The 24,097-nt window shown below is 40.7% G+C and overlaps 1 protein-coding gene across 1 annotated transcript in view; it reads right to left on the bottom strand.

The window, feature by feature from the left end:
* gukh (GUK-holder) overlaps positions 1–24,097 on the bottom strand; it is an 86,909-nt gene that overhangs the window by 10,296 nt on the left and 52,516 nt on the right. Inside the window, exons 2-8 of the mRNA XM_043414985.1 lie at positions 14,241–14,500; positions 8,949–9,115; positions 8,582–8,785; positions 6,843–7,418; positions 6,145–6,592; positions 5,062–5,947; positions 4,518–4,814 (exon numbers count right to left, since the gene is read on the bottom strand). Of these exons, the coding sequence (XP_043270920.1) occupies positions 4,518–4,814; positions 5,062–5,947; positions 6,145–6,592; positions 6,843–7,418; positions 8,582–8,785; positions 8,949–9,115; positions 14,241–14,500 (2,838 nt within the window). The remainder of the gene's footprint in view (positions 1–4,517; positions 4,815–5,061; positions 5,948–6,144; positions 6,593–6,842; positions 7,419–8,581; positions 8,786–8,948; positions 9,116–14,240; positions 14,501–24,097) is intronic.

The raw sequence follows: 24,097 nt of genomic DNA, 5'->3' as shown, positions 1-24,097 counted from the left end.
GATTTTGTTAGCAATTGTGGCGCAAGATGAAATTACGGGAATCCCGAAATTTGTGGTTCAGAGTGATTGGAACCGATTCAACGACTGAGACGAAACGCATGTGAAAATAAAAAATCTGTAATCTTTATTCTGCAAGATTTTATCAGGGAAATATAATACCACAAACACAATGTCAGTACGAAGTTTCACGTATATAAGGCACATAAAAAAATGTAATTTGTTAATAATTTAGGATTGCGACCAAATCTAGAATCAGCCTACTAATTTCTCTGATTAGTTTTTTTTAAATATTTTTAATAGCGATGTGATTCAGCCTCTCAAATATTTCCTGTCAATTTTTATGCAGAATGAGATACACGTGAACCTTGTTTAAAAAAAACTTTGATAATTTCGAACGCGAAGATTGTATTTCTCCGAAAAAATTTACCATACGTACGCAATTTACATTTTTAATTTACATACTCCCACAAAAGCAAATCACGAAACGGTCCGATTGCGATTGCAACCGGACCATCGACACGACTGGCGTTCGAGACCGAAAGCCTAAAGTATTTCAATGCTGAAATAAAGCCCCCCCATACCAGCGCGCTTATTTTTTTGCTCCGTTTCGATTTTGATAAATGTGCTCATTTTTATTTTGTTCTTCGATTTTTCTATCTTTCTCCGCTACAGTGTGCCCTGACATTCTCTCTTTCTCTTTCTCTCCTTTCCCTTTCTTGCTCCTATGGAAAAAATTGTATATACATCGATTCATGCATACATCCTTAAGTTAATCGAACGTTTGGGATAAACATCTCGAACTGATGCAACATCTTCGTTTGTTGAGCCATGTATAAACGTATTATATGCGAAGTAACTGATAAGGGCCGAAGCGAAGAATGATCTTCGTGCTTCTCGCTTCGGTCCAGTGGGGTCTTTATGGATTTTTCCATATCTCGGTTTGCCTCACAAAAGATACGACGACTTCTCTCACATATCTCCCTCTCCTCGGTTTTGTGTTTGTTTGTTCTTTCACATTTGATCATTAGAAAAATTCTCATAGCAGTTATCGGTCTTTGTACGTTTCCTATTATTCTCTCGTTGTCCCACCCGAGCAGTGACCTCACGCGCGTTCCTTCTTCCTGACTTATTTTTCTCATGAGCCATGGAATGATTTGTCTGCACTTCAACCTAACTTGAGCAATAGAAAAATACTTGTTAGTCTCGTGTTACGTTCTATTTTGCATGAGACCCAATTAACTCATTTCGAAGCTACGATTTTTCCCCGTTCAGTGGTAACTCGAAGTGGATAGTCAGATAGACTGGAAAAAAGTCTGTTTTTGACTTTCTCGGAAAACGGCGAACGCTAATCATCGAGTGATTTCATCGAATGTAAACTCTTCTGTAATATAAACTTTGGAAATCAAAGTCAAGTTATTTTTCGATATCTTTTTTCAAAATTCAGAATTTTTAAATTCCTCTCAATCATCAAATTGCCTCAGACCTGTTAGCTGTGTGGAAAATTATAAAAATTATGGTTTTTTCCATACTTTCTAATGCTGCATGATTCAATTCATGTCATATGTCAATCACGTGTCACTATTCAATTTTATTGTTTGACGTTATAAACCAAATCGATTCGACGCGATAAAGCTATTGTCTCTTCGTAAAGTGTGTCGTATCTATGATTCAGTCGAAAACATATTTACCAGGTCAGAAAAAACTTGAACTTCTGTCTTGACAATTATCTTGAAACAAAAAAAAACGTCCGAGGTCAGTTGCACTAATTATTGGAATATACAAACAAAGTAACCTTGTTGACGTTGTAGGACTTTGCATGAGCTATTACGATTTTTCCATTAATCGAGAAAACCAAATGACGAATTCACTACATATGTATTATTCTATGGTCTGAACAATATTCGATCATCCTCGTATCAATACGTAAAAACGAAATCAACAAGCAGTCGATTAAAATTCGAGTAATTAAGGAGTTTCGGTACAGGCGATACAATGTTGCCATGCTAAACCATGCTAAAAACATAAAAAATTTCAAAAAGTTTAGAATTTTATAAAATTTGGTGAACATATTCTTTAGTGCCAAATTTGACAATACAAATTTTTTAAGATTTTTCTTCTACACAGTTATCGAGTAATTGATCACTAAAGTTTACGTGTATAAGCATAGCGTTTACATATATATAGGTATACATTCCGGGCATAAAAAACCTGCTTTAATGCGTAATTACTCGATAACTAAGTAGAAGAAAATTTTGAAAAAATTTGTGTTTTCGCACTTGATGTTGAAGAACATTATCACCAAATTTGATCAATTTCTTAATATTTTGACTTCTGTACCGAAACTCCTTAAGAGTAAATGAGAAACGCTTTTGGGAGTTTTCAGCAGTCTCTTTCAAAGTGGATATCCCGGGATTCAGACTCTTTTTGAAACGAAAAATATTTTGAGCAAGAATCATGAACATCATGAAAATCCGAAACAACGAAAAACATTTCGTCTAATTAAAGTAATTCGAAGATCTTCGGAACCCGATAGAAAGTAGGTTTTCGTTTTTTCGTTTTTGACCATATTTTTTTCTCTCTCGATTGCAACATCAACTTCGAGAACGTAAAGATTGAGAATCCGCGAAAAAAATGTAAAGCGTGAACATTTATTGGACATTTTGAAAATTAGAAAAATGAAAGAAAAGAAAGTAAAACTGATTCAATGCTTTCCATAGATGCCAACTATCATGCTTATCCTCATTTTCAATTTCGAATGTTCCACGTCATTTTACGTTGAACAACCGTTACACGTTGTTAAGTAGGATGCCCCACGCTACGATTAAATTTTTTTCTCTCCATTTCATGTATTTGTCTCATTATTATGTATGTCGGGAGCACATGCCGCACTATCTGTATTGGCAAATGAATATATAGCACGGGTATGTATTGTAATGACCGGCCACGGCTATCTATTTGGAACGAAGACGACGATACGGCTCGTTGAATGTTGAAACCTTGAGTTACAAAGGAATGACCATATGCCACCGCGGGGGATCTTTAGACACATACAATAGACTTCTTGACAAGCTTGTCCGCACTATTACCACGCAACTGGGAAATCCTCCCACACCATGGACTCTGTAATTTATTCGCGCATTGTTGCACGTAACCTTCTCCTCCTGGAATAAGGAGGAAGGGAACGGTGATTCATGGAACTTAAAAGGTGATATGACACGCCTCGTTATCCAGGATTCATCGAAATCTTGCTTCATCTAAAGAGACTATGCTGGGCCAAATGAGGGATTTTACAACGAAAAATATTCATTTGAAATCAATTGAAAAAGGAAGTATTCGATCTGAGTATAAGGCCGAAGTCTGTTTTATAAATGTGGATACTTTCAGAATGTTTTTTCTCAGCCAGTCGAGGAGATCGGTAATCAATAAAATATGGCGAAAAAGCTACCAAATTTCGGTATCATTGCCGGAATACTTAAGTACCCTAGCTGGCTCGAGGTCTAAAGCGCGAGGGCGCGGAGTCGTTGGTATAATCGTTACGGGTGACGAGAATCCAGTGTCGCTCTCAAATTCGCTCGAATCGTCGATTCGAGGCTCTGGACTCGACACCGTTTCTGGATAATTAATTCTCTCTTTTAACAAGTCTTCCCGCAACTCTTCTGAGGGTGTGCGAAAAATTTTCGACGATTTGTCCGCATGACCAGAGAACTTTTTAATAAACATTATAGGACTATTTGCCATTCTATAACTCTCACTACGCTTGACTTTGCGTTCTCCCGATTTGACAGTTTTTTCGCACCTATCCTCTTGATCCAACGACGATTTGTCTTCCTCGTCCGTAAGCCCTGACATGAATTTTTCTACCTCCTGAATCTCATTAAGCACCAACAGATTGCGTCGTGCGAAGCTCGGCGTGTCCAAATCGGATATCAACAATCTTCTACTTAACTTTGGCGTGGTTCCACTAGCTCGAAGACTCGTCGGACAGAGACCGGATTTTTCGAAAGTCAAACGAGCACTGGGGGAGTTTCTTACCTCCGCAGGTACAGTCTTTTGTTCTAGCGAGTCGCCGGGCATCGTAATCAAACTACCTGAACCTGCATGATCAGTTGACGATTTTATGATCTCGTGATTGTCCAACTGTATGCAAAGGTCCACTTGATTCTCCGGTGGATGATTCTCGTCGCCAATCCTAACTTTTTCCCTAAAATTAACATCCGTTGGGAGAATTCTCGCCACACAATTATCCGCAGTCTGCGACATTCTGGACTCGTGACATTTGTTAATCGGAGCCAACGGGGCAGCGTTTCGCACGGTACTCATATGACTCGGGTTCCGTGTCCGTGGTCGTTGTTGTTGCTGTTGATGTTGACTCTTTTGTCGGTGATGTCGGTGATCCTTTGGGTTTTGTTGGCGTGGACGTTCTCCGGACGTCGGACCATCATTGCTATCTAATCTACCGGTGCTCTCAGTGCAATCGTGTTCAGTGCCGTTGACGATGCCGCCGTGGGCTTTCTTACCTTCGTCGCTCTGCACGTTGACGTAAGCACCGCGCACTTGTCTGTGAGGACTCGTTGGACTGCTCGGACCCACCACTGTTGATGGTGTCCTGACGTAATCTGGACTTGGTGCGCGGTCGGGACTCGTTGCAGCCCGAATAATCACTTTCCCCAGCTGTGGTGATGTTGGCGGGCTTGATATTAATTTCCGAGGACCGTCGGTTGTATCCGACGTCTTATTCACCGCCCGGATATGGGTTGGAGCACGATGCAAAAGGGGCGATGGCGAAGGCGAGATTCCTTCTTTCACGAACGGACCTACAGCAGATTTTTCACATCGAGTTAGCATCGAGGGTTCTGCTGACCATTTGTTAAATCAAATTCTCCAATTCTATGCAGATGAAGAATGGAGAGGGAAGAGTTAGAGAAAACAAAGCGATAAGTGTGGTTGCACGTTGAAACATTATACCTAAATTTTCTTTAACTCTGCAATATTTATTCTTTTATACGAAAGAAACGTTTCATTGTGTTCTCGTGTTTTTCATAATGGTTTAATCCACTTTACCTGGATTGAAGGTCGTATGCGCGCCCGTTCTCCGCTTCAAGCTGTCAGACGAATAAACTACTTTCCCTTCCGAGTCCAAAGTGACGCGAGCTCCTTGTCGTCTTCTTTCCAACGAGGAGTCAGGCTTTTTCGGCAATTCGCTTAGGCTCACATATTCCGCGTCTCTCTTGAACAGATCCGAATTCGCGTACGTTGCTTGCGAGCGTAACGAAGCCGCTGACATAGCATTCGCTGTTTCCTGACGTTTGTCATTGTTGTTTCTCACGTCGGCTATGGTGACATAGTCGCCGGAGTCTCCTGTCGTGTGCGGTACATCCTGTACCGCATTTTTCGATGTATGCTTTCGTCCTGGCAGTGGGAGAACACCTCGAAGCTTACCCAAGACACCGCTCAGAGGACTTGTCTTGATCGACGTCGAAGAACTCGATTGGTTGCTGCTTGAACTCTTGGAAGGATTGTTGGGGTGACCGAGAGCTGCGGGCGTTACTGTTTGTACCGTAGCATAAAGATTCTTATCCTCGCCATTGAATACTTCCATCTTTGAAGTACCCACAGTGGCGGACATGAGAACGGAACCAGGAGTTCTCAAATCCGTATTTTTCTCGTTCCTCCTCGAGTTTTGCTCCTCCTCGTCTTTGCCTTGCTCATCGTCCGAACCCGGTGGCGTTATGACACACATTGATGGTATTCGGCTCGTGTTGATCGCGGTTTTCGAGCGAATCCTCTCGATCCTATCGCAACCTTCGAGATCACTCGATTCCGAATATTCGAATTCGGAACACGAGCGACCGGTGCAGGCTGGACTCGATGCTGATTCTACGGGCGACGATGATGTGTTGTGACCACTGTCCGGGGACTCGCCTCCATTTTGATTTTGACCGTGTACCTGTATTCATAGCGAGGGATCGCAGAATTTTATTAATTGACTCCCGGCTGTACAACATTTACAATCCAATTACAATATATTTGGTTTTATTGTGAATTTTTTCAAGTGAGTTAATTTTAGGTGATCACGCTGTTCCCAATGACATTTCAGTAAAAATACTACCAAGTTTCATTGAAAAAGTTAATAATGAGACTCACCATTGCAACTACGGTCAAACTCGACTTTCTCTCCGGAGGAACCGGTGCTAGAAGAGCGGTACAAACAGTTCCCGCTGAGCTGGTTGTAGTCGATGTTGATCCTCTACCAAAAAGTTCGTATTCATTTTCAACTATGGGTGATGTTGGATCCGAGCTAACTTCGCTCGATTTTATGACCGGGCTCTGGGGCGATGGTTCCTCTTCCCTCAAGGTCTTGAGTCCCGAGTCCATGTGAAACGAAGTGTAATAGCCCTCCGTATCACAGGAATAGACCGAAGAGGTTTCACCATCGTCGGAGAAAGGCACAACTGCGATATCCTGTATGATATCCGGTGTTAAGGTTCCCTCGGACGTCACCGAGGACGATGCCGAAGTGTCCCGACCCTTGAGACGTCGTATGTGACACAAAGATGTCGATGATGTTCCTATCGATGCCGTTGTCGTTGACCTGAGAAAAGTTTCATTGCATCAGACCGAATCGTTTGGTGAACACAGTTGAAGGAACAATCTTTCTACACTCGAAATAGATTTTTAAAACTTTTTTCTTGGGTCATTCCGATGGCATTTTTCATCGACGGATCGCAGGGAGAACTGTGTAATCAAATCAAATATTTATCTTCACTGATCGCATACTAAAACGCCGCATAAAACGCCACTGTTACTTCTAAACTTTCAGAAAATGATTTTTGTCTTATTACCTTGGTGGATGTGTAGTCGTGGTTGTTTCGCTTCCTATACTAGCTCTTCCACTTTCAGACGATGCGCTCCAATTTCCGGAACTGGAGTGCGGCGCATCGTCCCTGCTCGTACCCTTTCTTCGTTCTCTTCTCTGTGCGGCTGATTCCCGCAGTTTGACGCTCGACTGCCTTATCTCCATGTTTGGCATCGTGACCGGTATGCTCGAAGTGCTTTTACCACTGGAGCTCGACGAACTTGGTTTCCTTTCGTGCGACTTGTCCTTTCGTCTTCTCGTTGAAACAGTCTCGTAAATGTTGGTCTCTTCCGTCGTTTTTGATTGAACTTCGCTCGTTCTCTCGTCGTTAGTCTCGTTCCCGACATCCACGCTAAGATCGATCTGCTGACTCGACGATTGACTCGACCGTGGACTTATTAGCTTCAACCTCGACATCCCCCAGGCCTTCAAGGTATTGAAGTGTGACTTTTTCTCTGACGGGGAATCCTTCTTCGAGCCTAGTATATCCGTACTCGCGGATCTGTGAGCTCTTGGCGTCGTCCCCGACAACATTTCTTCTGGGCCGTCTGGTGTAGTCTCACTGTTTAATGTCATCAGACAAACGAGAAATAAATGGCATTTTATTTTGAAATATTCTATTCTTTCACAACGAAGCTTGCTCAATCGGTTATCGTGGAAGGGATTTAAGAATTAATTCGTCGTTCATCTTATTAAATAATTTGCTTGTACCAGTTTTTGCATGAGAATTGAGGAAGAAGCTTACTAGTTAACCGGTCAAGTTGAAACGACGCTGAAGTTTCCAACGGTGGAGTCCAACGAAATTAATGAAAACAAAATGATTTATCCATCAGTTTTTTATTTCACGAATCATAATTGTGTAGATTGAAAAACTACGAAGTACAAATTCGACGGGAAATAAATTGGAGAATTACTGGAATTATTCAACAGTTTTTGACATCATTTCGTTGGACTCCAACGTTGGAAACTTCAGCATCATCAAGTTGAAGAGAATCACACCTCGAAACTTTTTCTTACGACAATTGTGTTTCGAGTGAATAATGAGAATCACCCTGCTTATCTTTCAACAGAGTAGAGATGCGATTTCCTTCGTTTCTATCTTCTTGTTCAATGCAGGGTTTTGACGAAGGGAACGAATTCAAAGTGTTATTCATAACCAACGAAAAAGCAGTTCGCTTTTGAAACTATTTTCGTTTACTTCGTTAAAATCAAGGGGATTTCGAGGCCGAAGAAAATCGACGACCGAAAGATGAGAAGTACAAAAATATAGTACCCGCGAGGGCAATCAAAATTCTTCGTGGTTCGGTAACCGTTGGACTTTATGGAGCGAAACGAATCGTTCGATTCGATCGCGGTTCATAATGTCTTTTGACGCGTAATTTCGTGTGTGGCAAAGAAGCAATACAGCTCGTTACGCGTCAGTGGTTTGGCACATGTGATGCCACACAAGAAAAGAAATCGTTAAACTGCGAGATCGCTGAAGAGAAATTATAGTTCATATGGCAGGTTACGTTTGTACGTGAAATGACCGTTTTTATAACCGATCACCATTGTTTTTTAATTATTTTCAAAAATGGTCAATGACTTATGGGGGGTCTGTTGCAGAATGCCATTTTTTCTTGGTTTTCACGAAACCACCAATACTGTTAATCAATAATTTTGACCACGCGTCGACCCAAATAGTCTAAGATATTTCTCGAGACTTTTCGACGTTAAAATACTGACCCTCCAACAGCTTGGCGAATCTCCTTCTGATCTGTACCGGCTATCGTATTTCGTCTCTTCCCACGTGGACGACGAGGGCGTGATCTTCTCTTCACGGCCGTTGAGTCCTGGCACTCTGGACCGGCCAACAACGATCTTCTCCTCATCGACATTCTCTCAAAGCCTCGCCCACTCACATCTACCGCGACAATTTCCGCTGGAAATCTGTCGAGAAAATTAGCAAAACAATTATTGAAGAACCTCTCATCGAGTGGGTTCCCATTCAGTGAAATTTTTCATTTTAACTACCAATCATTTAGATCATAGAATCAAATCTTTTGATTATTCAATGAAAAAGATCCAAGAGATGAACAAAAGAAGAACGCACTTGAGAGCAACAGCCTGGACCTGTTCCTCGGGGCTTGGTAATTTGTGATCGACGGCATCGTCCGTTGTCGTTTCACCGAGTATCCTGGACATGCAGTCCGGTGCAACCGTGACATCACCGAGTGCTTCGCTGGACGTCCATCTTCTCAGTTCCTCGAGAGCCGCTGGCTGCAATCGTAAAACAAGAAAATAATGTTACATGCGCGTAGATTTTCCAAATACAAATTTATGGATCACTGCGGCATACAATCGATATCAATCAACATCGAACGAAAAATCTGTCGGTTTTCCTACGGCTCAAAGATAATCACACCGGCCGATTACGACGAGTTAATTTTCTAAGCAAAAAAAGATTTGCTCAAGTAAAATTTCAAAAGTAAAGTCGATGAGCATTTAGATGGTTTTAGAAAAAACTGCGAATGAAATATCTTTTCATTATTTGATTATATGCATTATATACTACGAGCGTACGGACGCTTAGATAAAATCAGTTAGTTTCACCGCGGGTTCATTCAGCGATCTTGCGTCAGCCTCTACCTTGTGCTCTTGTCTTTATCGATTATTATGAAATTTTGCATATTTTAATAAGTATGAAATGAAATTCTATCACACAATTGAATTGTTGAATTGCAGATTCGAATAAAATATCCCATTGGTTGCTTTGCATTGAATATTTGGAAGGAAACTGTCAAAGTTGTAGATATAATTGTTCAAACGAACGAGACGACTCGCAAGATCGGAACTGGCTGAGAATAAACAACAACAAAAAGCTTCCACCGGTTTGGTGTAGCGATGCCGAATAAATCAGAGAATTCGTGTCTTTCTGCAATAGCAGAGATTTGCTCTGGCGATTGGGGTCGTTTCTTCCCGGAAAAATATAACTATGATTGTTGATAAAATAGCTGATGTTGTTGGTGCGATTACTCGGACATTCAAGTCAGTCGGATGAATTTAATAAGACACGTGATTTGATTTGTGTTTGACGTTAGAAAATAAATTTGAAACAACATTCCTGTTGGAAAATTACGAGCGTGCGCTGTTCCCGTAAATCTATTGGCATTTGTACCCCCTGGACTTATGTACCGTGGTTATGCATTGTCACGCTTTATAGAGGAGGTTTATTTGTGACTCGTGGATCGATAATGGACCATCAAAATCTCAACTGTCCTTCGTGAAGCATGCTCGCAAGAGATTGGAGAGTTTTGCGAATGATTCCAGTTTTATGTATGTACATAACATAAACATACGTATACGGAAAGCGCACCGTACTAGATTTCACGGGCTGTATATTTCTTCACAGCGTGGACTTGAAAGTATTGGGTTACGAACTAGTTTCGTTCGGGTTAACGCGAAACTCCTCTCCTATCTCGCTTTCCGTCTCTCTTTTTATCTCTCCTCACCGCATGCGGGCTACCGTTAAGCTCTTCAGAGATATATCCACGAGAGGAACACTATACGCGAGTCGAGAGAGATCCCAGCGGCAAGTGTGTGTTTCACGCTGTCAGGTTCTCCACCGGAGAAGGAAGCACCGGAGGAGAGCGAAAAAGAGGGCTCTCCGTGAGATACAAGCCCACAGAGATCTTCAGATCTCGGAGACGTTTATCGTAACTATATATGCGCCATATAGGCTCTGAGTATTACCGAACACCGCGAGAGGTCCACGTGCAAATCTCTCTCAGCACGCTGCAAAAGTCCATGGACAAACTCTCTACCACCCTCTCATGTTGACCCTGTAAGTTTATATTACTCTCCTCCCTGGTGACTCTTGTACGTGCAAAGACATCGCGGTCAAGTGGAATTTCCCTGATAGGGAACATGCGAATGGGTGGTTGACATTTGCGTTTAAGATTCTATCAGGTTAATACGAATTTACAGGATTCGTGGCCGGGCTAAAAAGAAACAACTTTAGTTGAAAAGATTTTAATTTTATCAGTCATTTTACTTGCATTTTTTGTATATACTTTTAATCTAATTGTTTATTTTATTATTGCCTATAACTTAAAATCATTTTCATTAATATACGAGAAGTAATATGAATATTGTTTATTATGAATAAATAAAGAGCAGCTGGCGGAGTTATTTGAACGATTGTTTGCTGTTGACGAGCTATTTCTTGGCGGTGTATAAGCGACTTCTTCCAGCAGATGTTTCATACCCCAACCCGATTTATTATGTAGTCGAAATTCGTAGCTGTGAAAGCCTCTGCTTATTTCTGTGAACCGATTAGACGCATAAGTGTTGCATTGTTCAGTCGACTCGACTCCAGGTGTGAAAAGTTCCCCATCAATTTCGGTATTGAGCGAATCATTTTCGGGAGGATGTACACTGCTTTGGTGTGCCGGATGCAGAGCTTATGGGCTTCGTCTTCCAAAAACATTGAGACACTTTTTTACAAAGTTGTTTTACTAAAAGCCAACGAAATGTTATTCGTGATAAAATTCATATTTTCTGACAGCAGGTTGACATAGAATATTAAATTTCTTTTTCACGACGGCCAGCAGCGACAAAATGATCCGGACATCTCTGAATTTTGAAGACGCATCGCTTTCCCTTCGCACGGTGAACGGGTCTTAAGCGAACATCGAAAGAATTCAGAGATGTCACCCAAATAGCAAGCGCACCCCGATACACATTGATAATAAATTGACATTGCTCTTTCTCCGAAGCCGTAGAGGCTTTGCACAAACGAAAATTTCAAGCTTTGGCGAGTCGAGCCCGCGCTCACGGATAACCTTCTCGGGCTCCATTAGCGCCGCGCAGCGGCAGGTAAAGTAGAAGGAAGAATACGAAAAGCAAAAGAAGGAATGGCAGTGAAAAAAACACTGGGGAAAAGAGAGAGGAATAGAGAATGAGGAGAAAACCCGTTGGGGAGAGTAAGCGTAGAGATGCGAAAAGGAAGAGGCAGGTATGAATAAGATGAAGAAAAAGAGTAAGACGGTTGGGGAGATCGGCGAAGGGAAAAAAGGGAATAAGCATCGGGAGGGCCACACCGCCGCCGTCGCCACACCGCGGGAGTTCTGCTCTCTTCTCTCTTTCTCTCCTTCTCTCTCTCTCTCTCTCTCTCTGCTCGGTGAAAAGATATACGTAACCTGACGGCAACCTGCAGCCACGTCCTTGTCGAATAATCTGATATATCGGGTGTTCCAATTTGAAACTTTTCCTCATATAATTCAACCAAAGAAGCCCAGTCCCCACAATTGAAGAAAATCGGCTCCAAAATGATGGTATTCTTCATCACTTCGAATATTTAAATCATTTCTAAATTTTGCGTTTAAACGTCAAAGACCTCTTGACAGAGTTACATCCAACGACTTCGAAGCGTTCTTCAATTCACCACTTATACTCAATCTCCATAAATTTCAGGAAAGACGTCAAGTTTCATAGTTGTGATGTGTTTGTGAAGACAATTTTCGTAAGGGTCACTAGGCCGAGTCCGATACCTTTCCGATCCACCCGTTAGAGTCTCCGGGTCCGTGTATATCGACGCCAACACACCTTGGGACTTCATATGGGCCCCCAGGAGAAACCCCACACAATGTTAGATATACCTTCAAGAACTTATAGTAGGAGGAATTCCAACGTTGCCAGACCACCGACTACCTAGGACTGGCCAGAAAACACACACGAAAAATTCGGTTGTTTGGGTTTGCTGAGCGAGTACAAGTACGAGCGTGTATATACGTATGGATGTGTATATAGGTGTGCAGGAAATGTTGACCGAAAAATGGGGCTCTTGGGCTTTAAGTACACATACTTGAATTTTTGTTGTGTAATTATGGCCATGGGAAAAAAGTCTGTGGACCATGCAAGAGTGAGCTCGTTGCTTCCCCAACTTTCCGTATTTCTTTCTCACATACTAAAAATATTCTGAGTCACGTCTGTTTGTCAACAAACCCACAACTTTAACTCTGAACGGAATAATTTTATGTTTTCTCTCCATCCATGAATATTCAGTTAATTCATTAGGTAAACGGAACAATCGTCATCACATCAACTTCCTATTACTGTTACGTGATTCTATTTATGGGGGGCGGGGGAGGACACCGAAATCGGAAATAAAGATAGAAAATGTCCGTATACAAAATGGAAAAACGATTGAAATACATTGGACGAGATGGGTTTTTATTAGCTGAAATTCATAATTGGAGTGGATCGTGATCAGGAGTAATAGAACTAGAATTTACTGTCGACATTCATGATACCAAATTTTATATCGATTATGACGAAGGGCGAGGGAGTGCAGAAGACTAACGAGCTGCAGACAACAGAACCCTGTTTCAGGGATTTTTACTGTAAACGCATTTTTAATAATCTGAAATAACGTTTCAGTGCGATTGAACAAAGTCAATTTCGCGTAATTGCTGCAATTTATCTAATATCACTGAAAAATTCTATACTAAACGGTTTTTTAATTAAGGGGGATTCTGCTTTAGATCGGGAATGTTCTTAGGATAGACGGAAAGAACTCATCATAGCGAACTTTTAGGTTCAGTTTCAAGGATATTTCGAAAATACAAAAACATTTTTCTAATGTGAGAAATACTAATTTTTACATGCTTCATATATTTTTCTTTCATATGAACCTATAAAAACCTTGCGAAATTCTATATTTTTAACGAGTTTGAAAAAAAAACGTTTCTAAAGAAGAATATCACTTCAACCTGCTTTAAATATAGAATTTCGCAATTTTTACGGGTTCGTGTGGAAGGGAAATATATGAAAATGGAAAAAAATTTAGAACTTTTGTTGCAGACAATAATTAGAATATCCACATTGCACACAGCTAAGAAATTTCGGCAATCAGACTTTGCGCATAAACCACGTACAAATTAGTATTTCCCACACGAAAAAAATGTTTCTATACTTTTGAAACATCCTTGAAACTATGCCGAAAAGTTTGCTATGGTGAGTCATTTCCGTCTATCCCAAAAACATTCCCGAAAACAATCGATTTTTTTTGACTTTCTCAAGCAGGACTTCTTAATCAATCGTTCTCGTAACGATCCTCGTTATTTAAGATTCTCATTTCAGGAGCCTTTTCTTAATGGAATTGTCGATAGAAAAATTGACAGTTTTTCGTAGGCCCAGGCTTGCAAGTTTGATGCATTCTTAAAAAAAAAACTATTACATTTTATAAGTTCGTAGTTCCTCCGAGCTTACGCGATAAGTAAGTGGAGCGTTTATCATGATTGTCTATCATTAATTTTCTTCTCGCTCCCTCCGTGTAAAGTCACGCGCTATAAGTTAAGATGTATGTACATACTTTGAATGATATATGTAGACCAATACTCACAACTCTGGATTCGATGTCGAGACTCTTGTCTCGCCTTCTCTTTCCAAGGACGGGCGTGCACATGAACATATCCATGGAGCTGCCAGCATTTCGGTCTCGTCTCAGCGAGTCCAAACTTCTCACGGCCACGATCGCTGCGGCCTCGTACAATTCCCTGAGGGCCTTGGGTCTACTGATCTCCGTGAAGAGAGACTTGTGCGGCTCATTCGACGACCGAAAGTGCACGGTCCTCGCTGCGAATGTGCTTATGTCAGATTCAGCTGCGAAAAAAAAAAAACATTCTCTATAACGTCGATTGTAAACACTGATTGCGGAATGGGGATAAAAGGCTGGCAAAAAAATTACATTAATCCTGAACGGTTTAGGTACAGTCCGCATGTCAATCAACGAAATCGGACGATGAAGAATTTGGGATCGAAATTTCATCCGTATTTACCATCGAAAATCGAACCAAAAATTCACATCTCTCTTAATCCTGTGAGTAAAATTCAATGAATTCTTTTTTCTATTGTCGGTGCTTGAAAAAACAAATAATAAATCCACTCCATTCGAAGACTTCAAATTTTCAGATTATTGGGGGCGACGACCTCGAGGGCTAATCAATAATTCGATCATTGAAATCCATCGAGAATTCAAAGATGAAATTTCCGTGGGTTTTTGTTTGAATAACCATAATTATCAAGGGCGCTTTTATTATTGATGAAACATGAAAATGATTCAAAGACTCTTTGGCCATTCTGCATACATCAAGAACGTAAAATTTCTCCAAACTGAGCCTCTCTCTCTCCCTCGTTTTCATCTTCTCCGTTTCCACGCTCCACGATATTATTTACGTTAATAAACATACCATGTTCCTGTTCGTTTCTTATTGTAAAAAGAAGCCGAGAGCACATTTTTTTCGTTTTAAATGTTTGGCTACGAACGAGCAGAACGACCTCTCAATTCGCATCGTGCATGACGTATTGCGGGTGTGCTCTCGGACAGCATTTATACACGTAAATATGTGTACACGTCTACACGTGTTATTGCTGTTATTCGAGATTCCAACCCTTGTACAGCATAGCTAAGAGTTAACTACGCGAAGGATTCGCGCAAGAGAAACGGGCAAATGGCAATGGCCAATGAATGGAAGATGGACAAACATATAAAAACGATATAATCTCGACGGTGAGCGCTATTAAACTTTTTCAACAAAATATTGAAAGTTAAATTGATGCTAAAACACGAAAGTCACGAGTGGAATAAAATCGAAGAGATTATCTGTTTCTTTCACTGTTTTATTGCGGCGGTATATTCGCGTAGGCGATTAACAGCAAAAGAACTAGTGAATTCCAAATATTACGTGTTATTGAAAAATAATGATCGGGCACTCGTAAAAGTATTCGCTGCGTTGTATGACACATCGAAACGTAAGCTACCAAGTACTTCGATCTTAGCTAACTCACGCAACGAAATCGATCGCTACTCGAAGAGCATTTGATTCGTAGATCGTAGTCGTGTATAACGGTGTCTCTATGTGCACTGCGAATCTTAAGAGTCGGTCAAGTTTCTGTCGATATTGCAGCGATTGCTTTTATTATTGTGCTGCCGTTTTCAGCGCTGATATCGCACACTCGCCGCTGGCGTCGCAAACCGACATTTAATCCATACAAACACGTATGTATAAACGGGGAGAGGATACAGAAGCGCTGTCTTCTCCTCGGAGCCTGCATTGCGAAGCTCGCCCAAAGAGTTCGTGGTCATGCAACTGCACAACACTGTATTGCATGGCACCGGATTCCAAACCAGTCCAATTCGATCCTATCTCATGTATACAACAGTTCATAAATATCTGTATATACATTATAAATATAAATAATTCTGGAAGTTGCAGAGAGTATTCCTTACGATCAACCAAGTGTAACGGTGCGGTATAGCTTCTTGCGCTCGGCGTGTATATTTCTGTCTCGAGCGCCCCCGCTAATACATAATCTTTATATATTATCTGACAGGGCACGGTTACAGGAACAGCTTCTTGTGCGTGATAGATATTATATCGCGGTCCCTGCCTCCCTACTGCACTCGCTCCTTTCGAACGCTCAGATTAATCACGAGAAATCAAACCGTCTCGCAAAGGGCTACCGCGAACGATTTTCATTAGCTGTTCCATGCGTAAGGACGTACTACGAACGGAATGACGGTCCGAAGATTATTTTCCGATTCTTATCTTATGGTAGTTGAACCGGAAATTCATCGTCTGGATATCTTGATATCCTCTTTGGTATCCCTGAAGAATTCTTTGGTATTATATGGAGACTCGGTATGGATGAATTTGGATATCAAAGAGGCTGGATGTGGGTGATTCCGTCATACTGTCGAAGAAACGTATGAAATTAAACGAGAACTCGAAACCGGATTTTGATTGAACTTCAGAATTTTCGCCTTACGCGAATAAAAGGCTCTGTTTTCCAGGTCGGTGCTATCAATATTCAAGTCCCCTGAAGGTTCGTTTGGTAGATACTGTGTATGAATGAGCTTAGAAGAAAGTAAGCCCAGTTGACAAAAACAATTGAATAGTTCTCTTTCCAGTGGTCAGATTATGACGGAGATAATTGAGCGATCAATGGAAAGAATCGACAGTCGATAATTCAATGAGAAAGCAAGTCCAGGACAAGTGGAATCGTTGAGATAAATTTTCATTTAACGAACTTTTAATGAAATTTGATTAAACCCGAATCGTAAATCTAGATAAAAAGAAGTAGAGAAAAAAGCACCAGCTCGGGAAAAAAATATAATAAAGGTAAAATATAGAGAAACAGAAGAAGATAGATAGCGGGAGATTTTATTCGCTCGCATCCCTTGGGAGGTCTACGAGAGGCCGTTCAGTGTGCTATGTAAAGTGCCCGCGAGCATATTCGCGCGGCCCTCTGTTCATTCTCGTCGCGAACGACCAGCCTCGTCTTCACAGAATGCCGACAAACTCTCAGCATCCGAAGCTATAACAGGTATTTACCTTCTTCTCCAACGGCTTACATATACACTTATGTGGCACAGTGTAAGTGCACTACGGGAATGTATACGTGGGATAAATGCACATGGACATGTCTATGTACATTACCCAGAGAATTGTGCGCGCCATCCTTGAATCCCTACCGCGATGTACGTGATTTTCTTTGCACTATATGTCAGTTCGAAAAGAAGCAACGACTTTATATGCTCTTTATTTCTCGATTCCTCCAAGTCTTTTACCTCAAATATTCCTGAACTGAAAATAATTTAATCTGACCAGCACATGGTCATGCCCAACTGTGTATAGTCAAGAATGAAATTATCATTTCATTTCACTCGAATTACCCAACCAAGTTGATACAATTCTCTTGACTTATTTAACCTCGTTTTTATTTGTACTCGTGAATACGTCAAATATTCAGGAATATTTCGGCTTACCCTCGTGTTCGGCTGATTTCAACTCTCATCGAATTATCAATGCAATAAAAAATCCGTGTCGGTAATAAATTAAGCATTGATACCACAAGATAAAACAACGACGTTTATTCATCGTAATTAAATAAAAAATTCAAAATATTTGAAACATTTTTTCAGCATATTGTGTTTATATATTCAAAAATTTATTACAAAAAAATGAATTCCATTCGATTGGTATTTTCGATTCCATGTAAAAATTTCAGTTGATTATACGAGGCTCGAATATCGTGTGGTCTCATGGGAGAAAATCTATTCCAATTTTGGTCGTTTTGCTAGTTACCTGTGTCCAGGAGTAACCGGAGGATTTGCATATAGACTGGGAGTGACAGTTCGTTGAAACTGATTGCATTATTCGACCAATCTATCACTGTATTGCCGTTGAAATCTAGTATCTCCGCAGCAAAAGTGTACGATGAAGATCCGATGCTAAATCGAGTATTTGAGGAATCCAGTGATGAATGGACGATGAAAAATATTGCCTGCTTCCAAAGGGATATTCTACATGTAAAAATGATAATGAGGCGAGCAACATTGATTTTCGTGAAATGCTGAATCAAGTTTACAGAAAATGTCGAATCAGTTATATTTTATAAGAATTGAGAAATAAAAAAAGAGTTCGAATTCGATTGAACATTCAACGAGTCGAGGGAGGAACCGTGCCAACACTGAAAAGAAAAAAGGTACCGAGAATGAGGAATGCGGTTACGGTAGATCGCGGACCAACACACACTGTAGCCTCGGTCCCGAACTCGGGGTGGGCAAACGGGCCAACCAGCAACAAAAAACAGAAAAAACATCGATAAGAGAGGCCTCAAAGTCCAAAGAGAAGCCCGTCTCCGGTGTATTCTCCACGAGTTGCCTCTTCCTCTTTCCCCTTCGTCTTTTAACCAGGTTCATACATATATACAGGTGCGGAATACGTAAGGATGAAGTATCCCATTCACTCCGCTGGCCTGACCATCGGAGCAGCGGCCCAATAAATTTTGCCTCGGTCTTACAACACGAGGCTCTGTTCAACGAAAACGAAATATCCAAGTTTTATCTTCTTTTTTTGTTCATTTTTTATTCTCTTCCGCATCTCTCGTCGTGCGAATTCGAAACGTAGGAGATTCGACCACAAACGCCTCAGCCGACAAATTAATTCGCCGATTTCACGCGATTCACCAAGACTCGCGTTCAAGGAAATGAGGCTTTTTGCTACGCCGAACATTGACACGATGTGTTTCAGTGAATGAATTTTTTACGTCTTTCGAGTGCCCAAGAAACGACACGTTTTTTCACAAAGTCTCGAGTGAACTTGAAGCTTCAGGGTCATCCCTCAAGTAGAGACGATTTGCATGGAGAACGCTAGAAAAGCCATTCTATTTGTGCTTAAATCTTGCCACTTTTCACTGCTTTACTGACGGATACAAAATTGCGTAGCGGTGGTTTAGATTTTTTGAAATATTTTATTCGCATTCTCGAAAAACAGACGAAGCAAATTCTCCGTTTTTTTTCGTCCACAGTAATTTTTCATAAAAGAATTATGTTCGCTGTATTATTGGATACAGATAAGTTGACGCAATAACGCTATAAATCAATTTCACATGATTTGTGAAGTGATTTATGCGAGCCCTTTGAAGCGTCGAGAATAAGGACTTTTTGAGTACATTTGCCAGGCATTTACAAAAAAGTCTGCTACTTGGATGTAATAAAACGAGACACGGGTCAAACTGCGAGAGAAGTAAGACGTACGCGACAGAAATACTTTCCATAAGGAGATGGAAGGGGAAAGAGAATGAATGGATTGGGTGTAAAACTACTGAATGCAAGCATTATTGTGATGTAAAAATGTGCGCAAGCGCAAGGTACCTCGTTTAAAGCGTGACTGAACTGAAAATGCGTTTATGACCATGCCGCTAAGGGGGGAACGTGAACCAAAAAAAAATACGTATCGCATTTTCAATAACTCGAAAAATGTCTTGAGGACATTTCTTAGCCTACTTTTCAAAGATTGAGTATCCTAGAAAATGTTCTCTCTGCAATAAAGATCTAAGAAACAATAATAAAATCCATCCTACGTCTGCAAACATCAAGATAACTTAATTGAAATGATGCTCAAAAAATTACACAAATTCCCTCGGGTATGTGGCGAAAAAACAGCGGTTACAGCAAAGTATTCATTAAGGTATTTCTCTCAATTTACACGAAGTGCAGAAAAGAGTTTTTTTTATCACTATAAAAATATTATTAAGCGTGCTCGATGTCTCGTTAGAGCCGCTGGCGGCTTACACCAGACCTCGAGTTCGGCTCCCTTCGTGATCCTGCTTGCACTGTTACGGTTTCCTCGTACATGGGCTTGGCTGTACCGTACATAAGAACTGCCATATTCTTTCCTCTTGTCATTTTTTTCAACGTATCCCATTTCTGCGTACCTCTTCATATTTTCTTGCAAAATCCCTCACTTATATTCGAACGTACCACAACTTCAATTTGCACATGGCTCGTTGTTTCTTTATTCGTATATTTTTATTGACATAACCTCTGCCAGCTCAAAGCTCCGGACTACGGTTTCTGTTTATGTCCGCCTGCGTATGTGAACGTACGACAATAGATCGCCATACCAATGCGTTTGTGCTGACACGACCGTATATGAAATCGAGATGCTATGACAGCTAATTTCATTATGTATGTGCATGTTCTGAATCATTCGTAATCAAAGTAAGTTGAACGACGATACAGGTGAAGACAGCAGAATAAATAAATTGTCAGAAAACACCATTTGCAGTTCCCTAAAATTATAGAACCTCGAAAATAGTTTGTAAAATTTTTTTCCTGATACTTCAATGACAATTACAAATTTCGAGAGTTCAAAATCACTCAGGGTTCTATCAAAACCTCTGGCACGTGACATTGTGTTGATTCGTGGAGTTGAAATTCATTTTTTTTTGTTTCTATGGGTCATTTTGGAGAGCAACAGGATGGGAGGAGAAAAATAATAAGTCAGCTGTACCCGTTTAATTAAACGCTTTCAAATTGGTTTTTAATAATAAAATGCTTTTAAAAGCGTGAACGCGACGGCCATCAAAGTTTCTAGATGCGGTTTATGTCAGTCTTTTTTCAACATTTTAAACGACATCGATGCACTGCACCCCGTTATTGAAATTTAATGTATGTGACGATTCATCGTTTGATCATAAAAATGGTAACTTGGCGTAAAGCCAGTATAAAATTGAATTTTATACGAAACATAATTTGACGTTATCAAAATGGATTCATTGAATTTTCTCGATTTAATAGCCTCCACGCTGTGTCGTAAAAGAAATATATAGTCGGATCCAATTATTTCGCATTGATAAGATACCAGATAAGTCCTTGTCAATAAGAAATTGACGTTCCGCGTTTTTTCCACAAAGCATTCGGAGACGCAGCAATTTATTTTCATTCCAATTCGTTATATACTTTGGCATTTTTTATCATTCTCTCTCTTCCGATGCCCAATGTCTCGTTAAGTTTGACCGTTTCATTGATTTTCGAGGAGATAAAATAAATGCTCAGCTTCGAGGGCTCTTGGCAGCGGTGGGTACAGATCTCAGTTATTGATCAAGCGTCATCCATGTGTAATCATTCGACTATCGCGGCTGATGCATTCAATCGAGACAAATTAGTGCCAACGGGCAACTTCCATCGAGCCGGAGCGTCCTCCCGTGATCTCCTCGACGCTAATACTGTGCTTTACCGACGCTGCATCATCAATATATCTACGTTAAAAAAGGAGTTTTCGAGTCTCCGTATTGAAAAATCAAAATTTAAACGCACCGAATTGATGGCGTGATGTGCGAAATTCACCCTCGGCTAATAATTATTACCTCGATCGTCGATCACTCGAATAAGAATCTAACACAATTTGAAAAACCAAGTCAAGTTTATTAAGGTACTTGCCTCACTCGAAGCTGCTTAACTTCAACGATAACCGGAGCCGAAGGTTCAAAAAGGCTTAAGAAACAGCGGATCATCCTTTCACTGAGGACCTATTTCTTAAGTCAGAAAGTACGTCTCTGCTTGCAGGTTAAAAGGAACTTAGAATTGATGAGCTGCCTGAGAGCCCTGTGGGAAGGATCTCTCCAAACGCCATTGAGTGCTGGAACTTGTTTCCGCTGTTAGATCTACTTAGCACCGTCTCACGACTAATTGATATTAAGAGCTTGAGTACGGTACTACACAGGCGCATAAAATAATGCAATTCCCGAGGCAAAATGGACTAACGATATTCGTGACGGTGCACCGATAAACAAAAAGGTGTAAACGACTTTGCATTAGATTCAAGATCGATCCGTTGAGTCTTTCCATTTGTCAGAGAGGTTCGTGTCAGTCAGACGATACATTCGAGTTCGTTGCATATCATATTGGGTGGTGTACGCACAACCATTAAGGAAATGAATGCATCGCGAGATAAAAATTCGTCTGTTGGATAGCCGCAACTGCAAATTTTTCAAGCACACGAGTCTATTGCTTTATCACATTTTCGAGCTAATTGATAAATGCCCCCTCGTGCGCGTGCTTCCATAATTCTGCTAATCTGTAGCGTACACATGCGAGAAACGCAGCAGCACTTTCGTAAACCGATAACGCTGTAATTGGCCTAATGAAGCAATTGATGGAATGTGACCTGGAATTGTGGAAAAGATCGCTTTTTGTAAGCCACAGTTCGAAGAGGCCGAGAGTTTAATAGGACAGATTAGCCAAATCTCTCGAGATATGTATTTTTCCTTAAATTATCGTAGTCGGAATGTTTTTGGAAAGCTAATTACCGATAGATTTGATCAAATGTGCGTTAAACCGTACAAAATTTCCATCCTTTTGCGATACGTTCAATTTGATTGTTCCATAAACAAACACAAACAATATCGCAATTTATCCGACGAACTGGTTAGCTTTAAAATAATTTGATCCATAATTCAAGGAAACAATGGAAAGTCGTTTCATCGATTCGTTCTTTCTTATATTTATAAGACAATTTCTATTTCGCAATGTTCGCCGTCGTCTCTTTCATTTTACGATTGCACGGCCGCGTGCACGCCTTAAATACTGTTATTTTACTTTGATGATTTATCAAGAGATGTATGGAAAGAACGAAGGAGAGAGCGAATAATCGTCAATGCGGATTCGAAAGTTTAATGCCCAACGGTGTTAGCCGCACACCGAGTTGTCAAGAAATGAATATTAGATGAAAAATAAAGACCACTTAATCTTATATATAGACATACGTAATACAAGAGCATGAGCCACGGGAGTTTGAGCACCAACAGCAGCCACAACGTCCCACACTGACGGTGCAACGACCCTCGATGAGCCCAGCAAGAGCGCTGTGTACTCTGCAGCCTCCTAACGTGTGCATCAAAGCATATACATACAGTGTAAAGCATACTGAGAAGAATAAGAGAGAGGGAGATAGACGTGGAGAAATAAGAACGATAAGAAAGAGAGGTAGAGACGGAGAAAGAGTGTGAGAGAAAGAAAGAGAATGATAAGGAAGAGAAAGAGAGAGAGAGAGAGAAAAGCTGAATGAGCTCTGTCTCTGTCCGCACTCAACAGTATCGTGTATTAAGTACGTGGAATTGAAAGTGCAGAGCCCGCGCTCTCTCTCCTTTTCTCTCTTATCGAGAAAACGGGTGCATGGTCTTTTACTCGTATCCCCATCTCATTTTCTCCTTTTTACTATCGCCTTTCTTTCTCCCTTTTCCTCGTTGAACGTTGTGCTTTCTGTCCTTGTAGCCCAGTCACAGATTATCATGACTTTCCAAGAAAACCTTGCTTCATCTTCGTGCTTGAGGATATAGAAAAAATATCTGTCAATATATATCTGTGTGTGTGTGTGTGTGGATGTGCATTGCTGCGTATACACTATGCGCGCATGTGGTACATAAGAAAATACAGATTAACCCTTTGAGGTTCTTTGTTCATGCGGAAATCCTTCAAACTCGAATTCCTTCCTTCCTTCAATAACGACGTTGAACGGAACGTTCGATGTGCATTTGAAAACATTCCTGAAAACGCAATCTCGTTTGCGAGAGGTTTATTAGGAAGGAAGGATGAATGAATGTCGTCATAAATTTGCTGGTTTCATTTAGTGCTGGAAATGAAAAAGAACGTTTCTGCGTCAGTTTTATTCATTTCCGAGACCTTGAAAAATCGTTTTGTTAGGATACCGGAAGAGGCCAAAATTAGGCTCATATAGAAATTCTTTGTTCGCGGACGTGATGCAACAAGGAAATTACGTAACCCACTTAGTAACTTCTCACACGTGCGATACATTAGGTTCCCGGAGGAGATCGAGTTACAAATTTTTCACCCGCGTCGACTTTTACGCTCGACTCAGATCTCTCTTGGGCATATACCCGCGATTTTTTTTT

This window comes from Venturia canescens, chromosome 1, assembly GCF_019457755.1.
Source record: "Venturia canescens isolate UGA chromosome 1, ASM1945775v1, whole genome shotgun sequence".
Classification (NCBI taxonomy): Eukaryota; Metazoa; Arthropoda; class Insecta; order Hymenoptera; family Ichneumonidae; genus Venturia; species Venturia canescens.
This window is presented reverse-complemented; position numbering and strand designations above follow the sequence as displayed.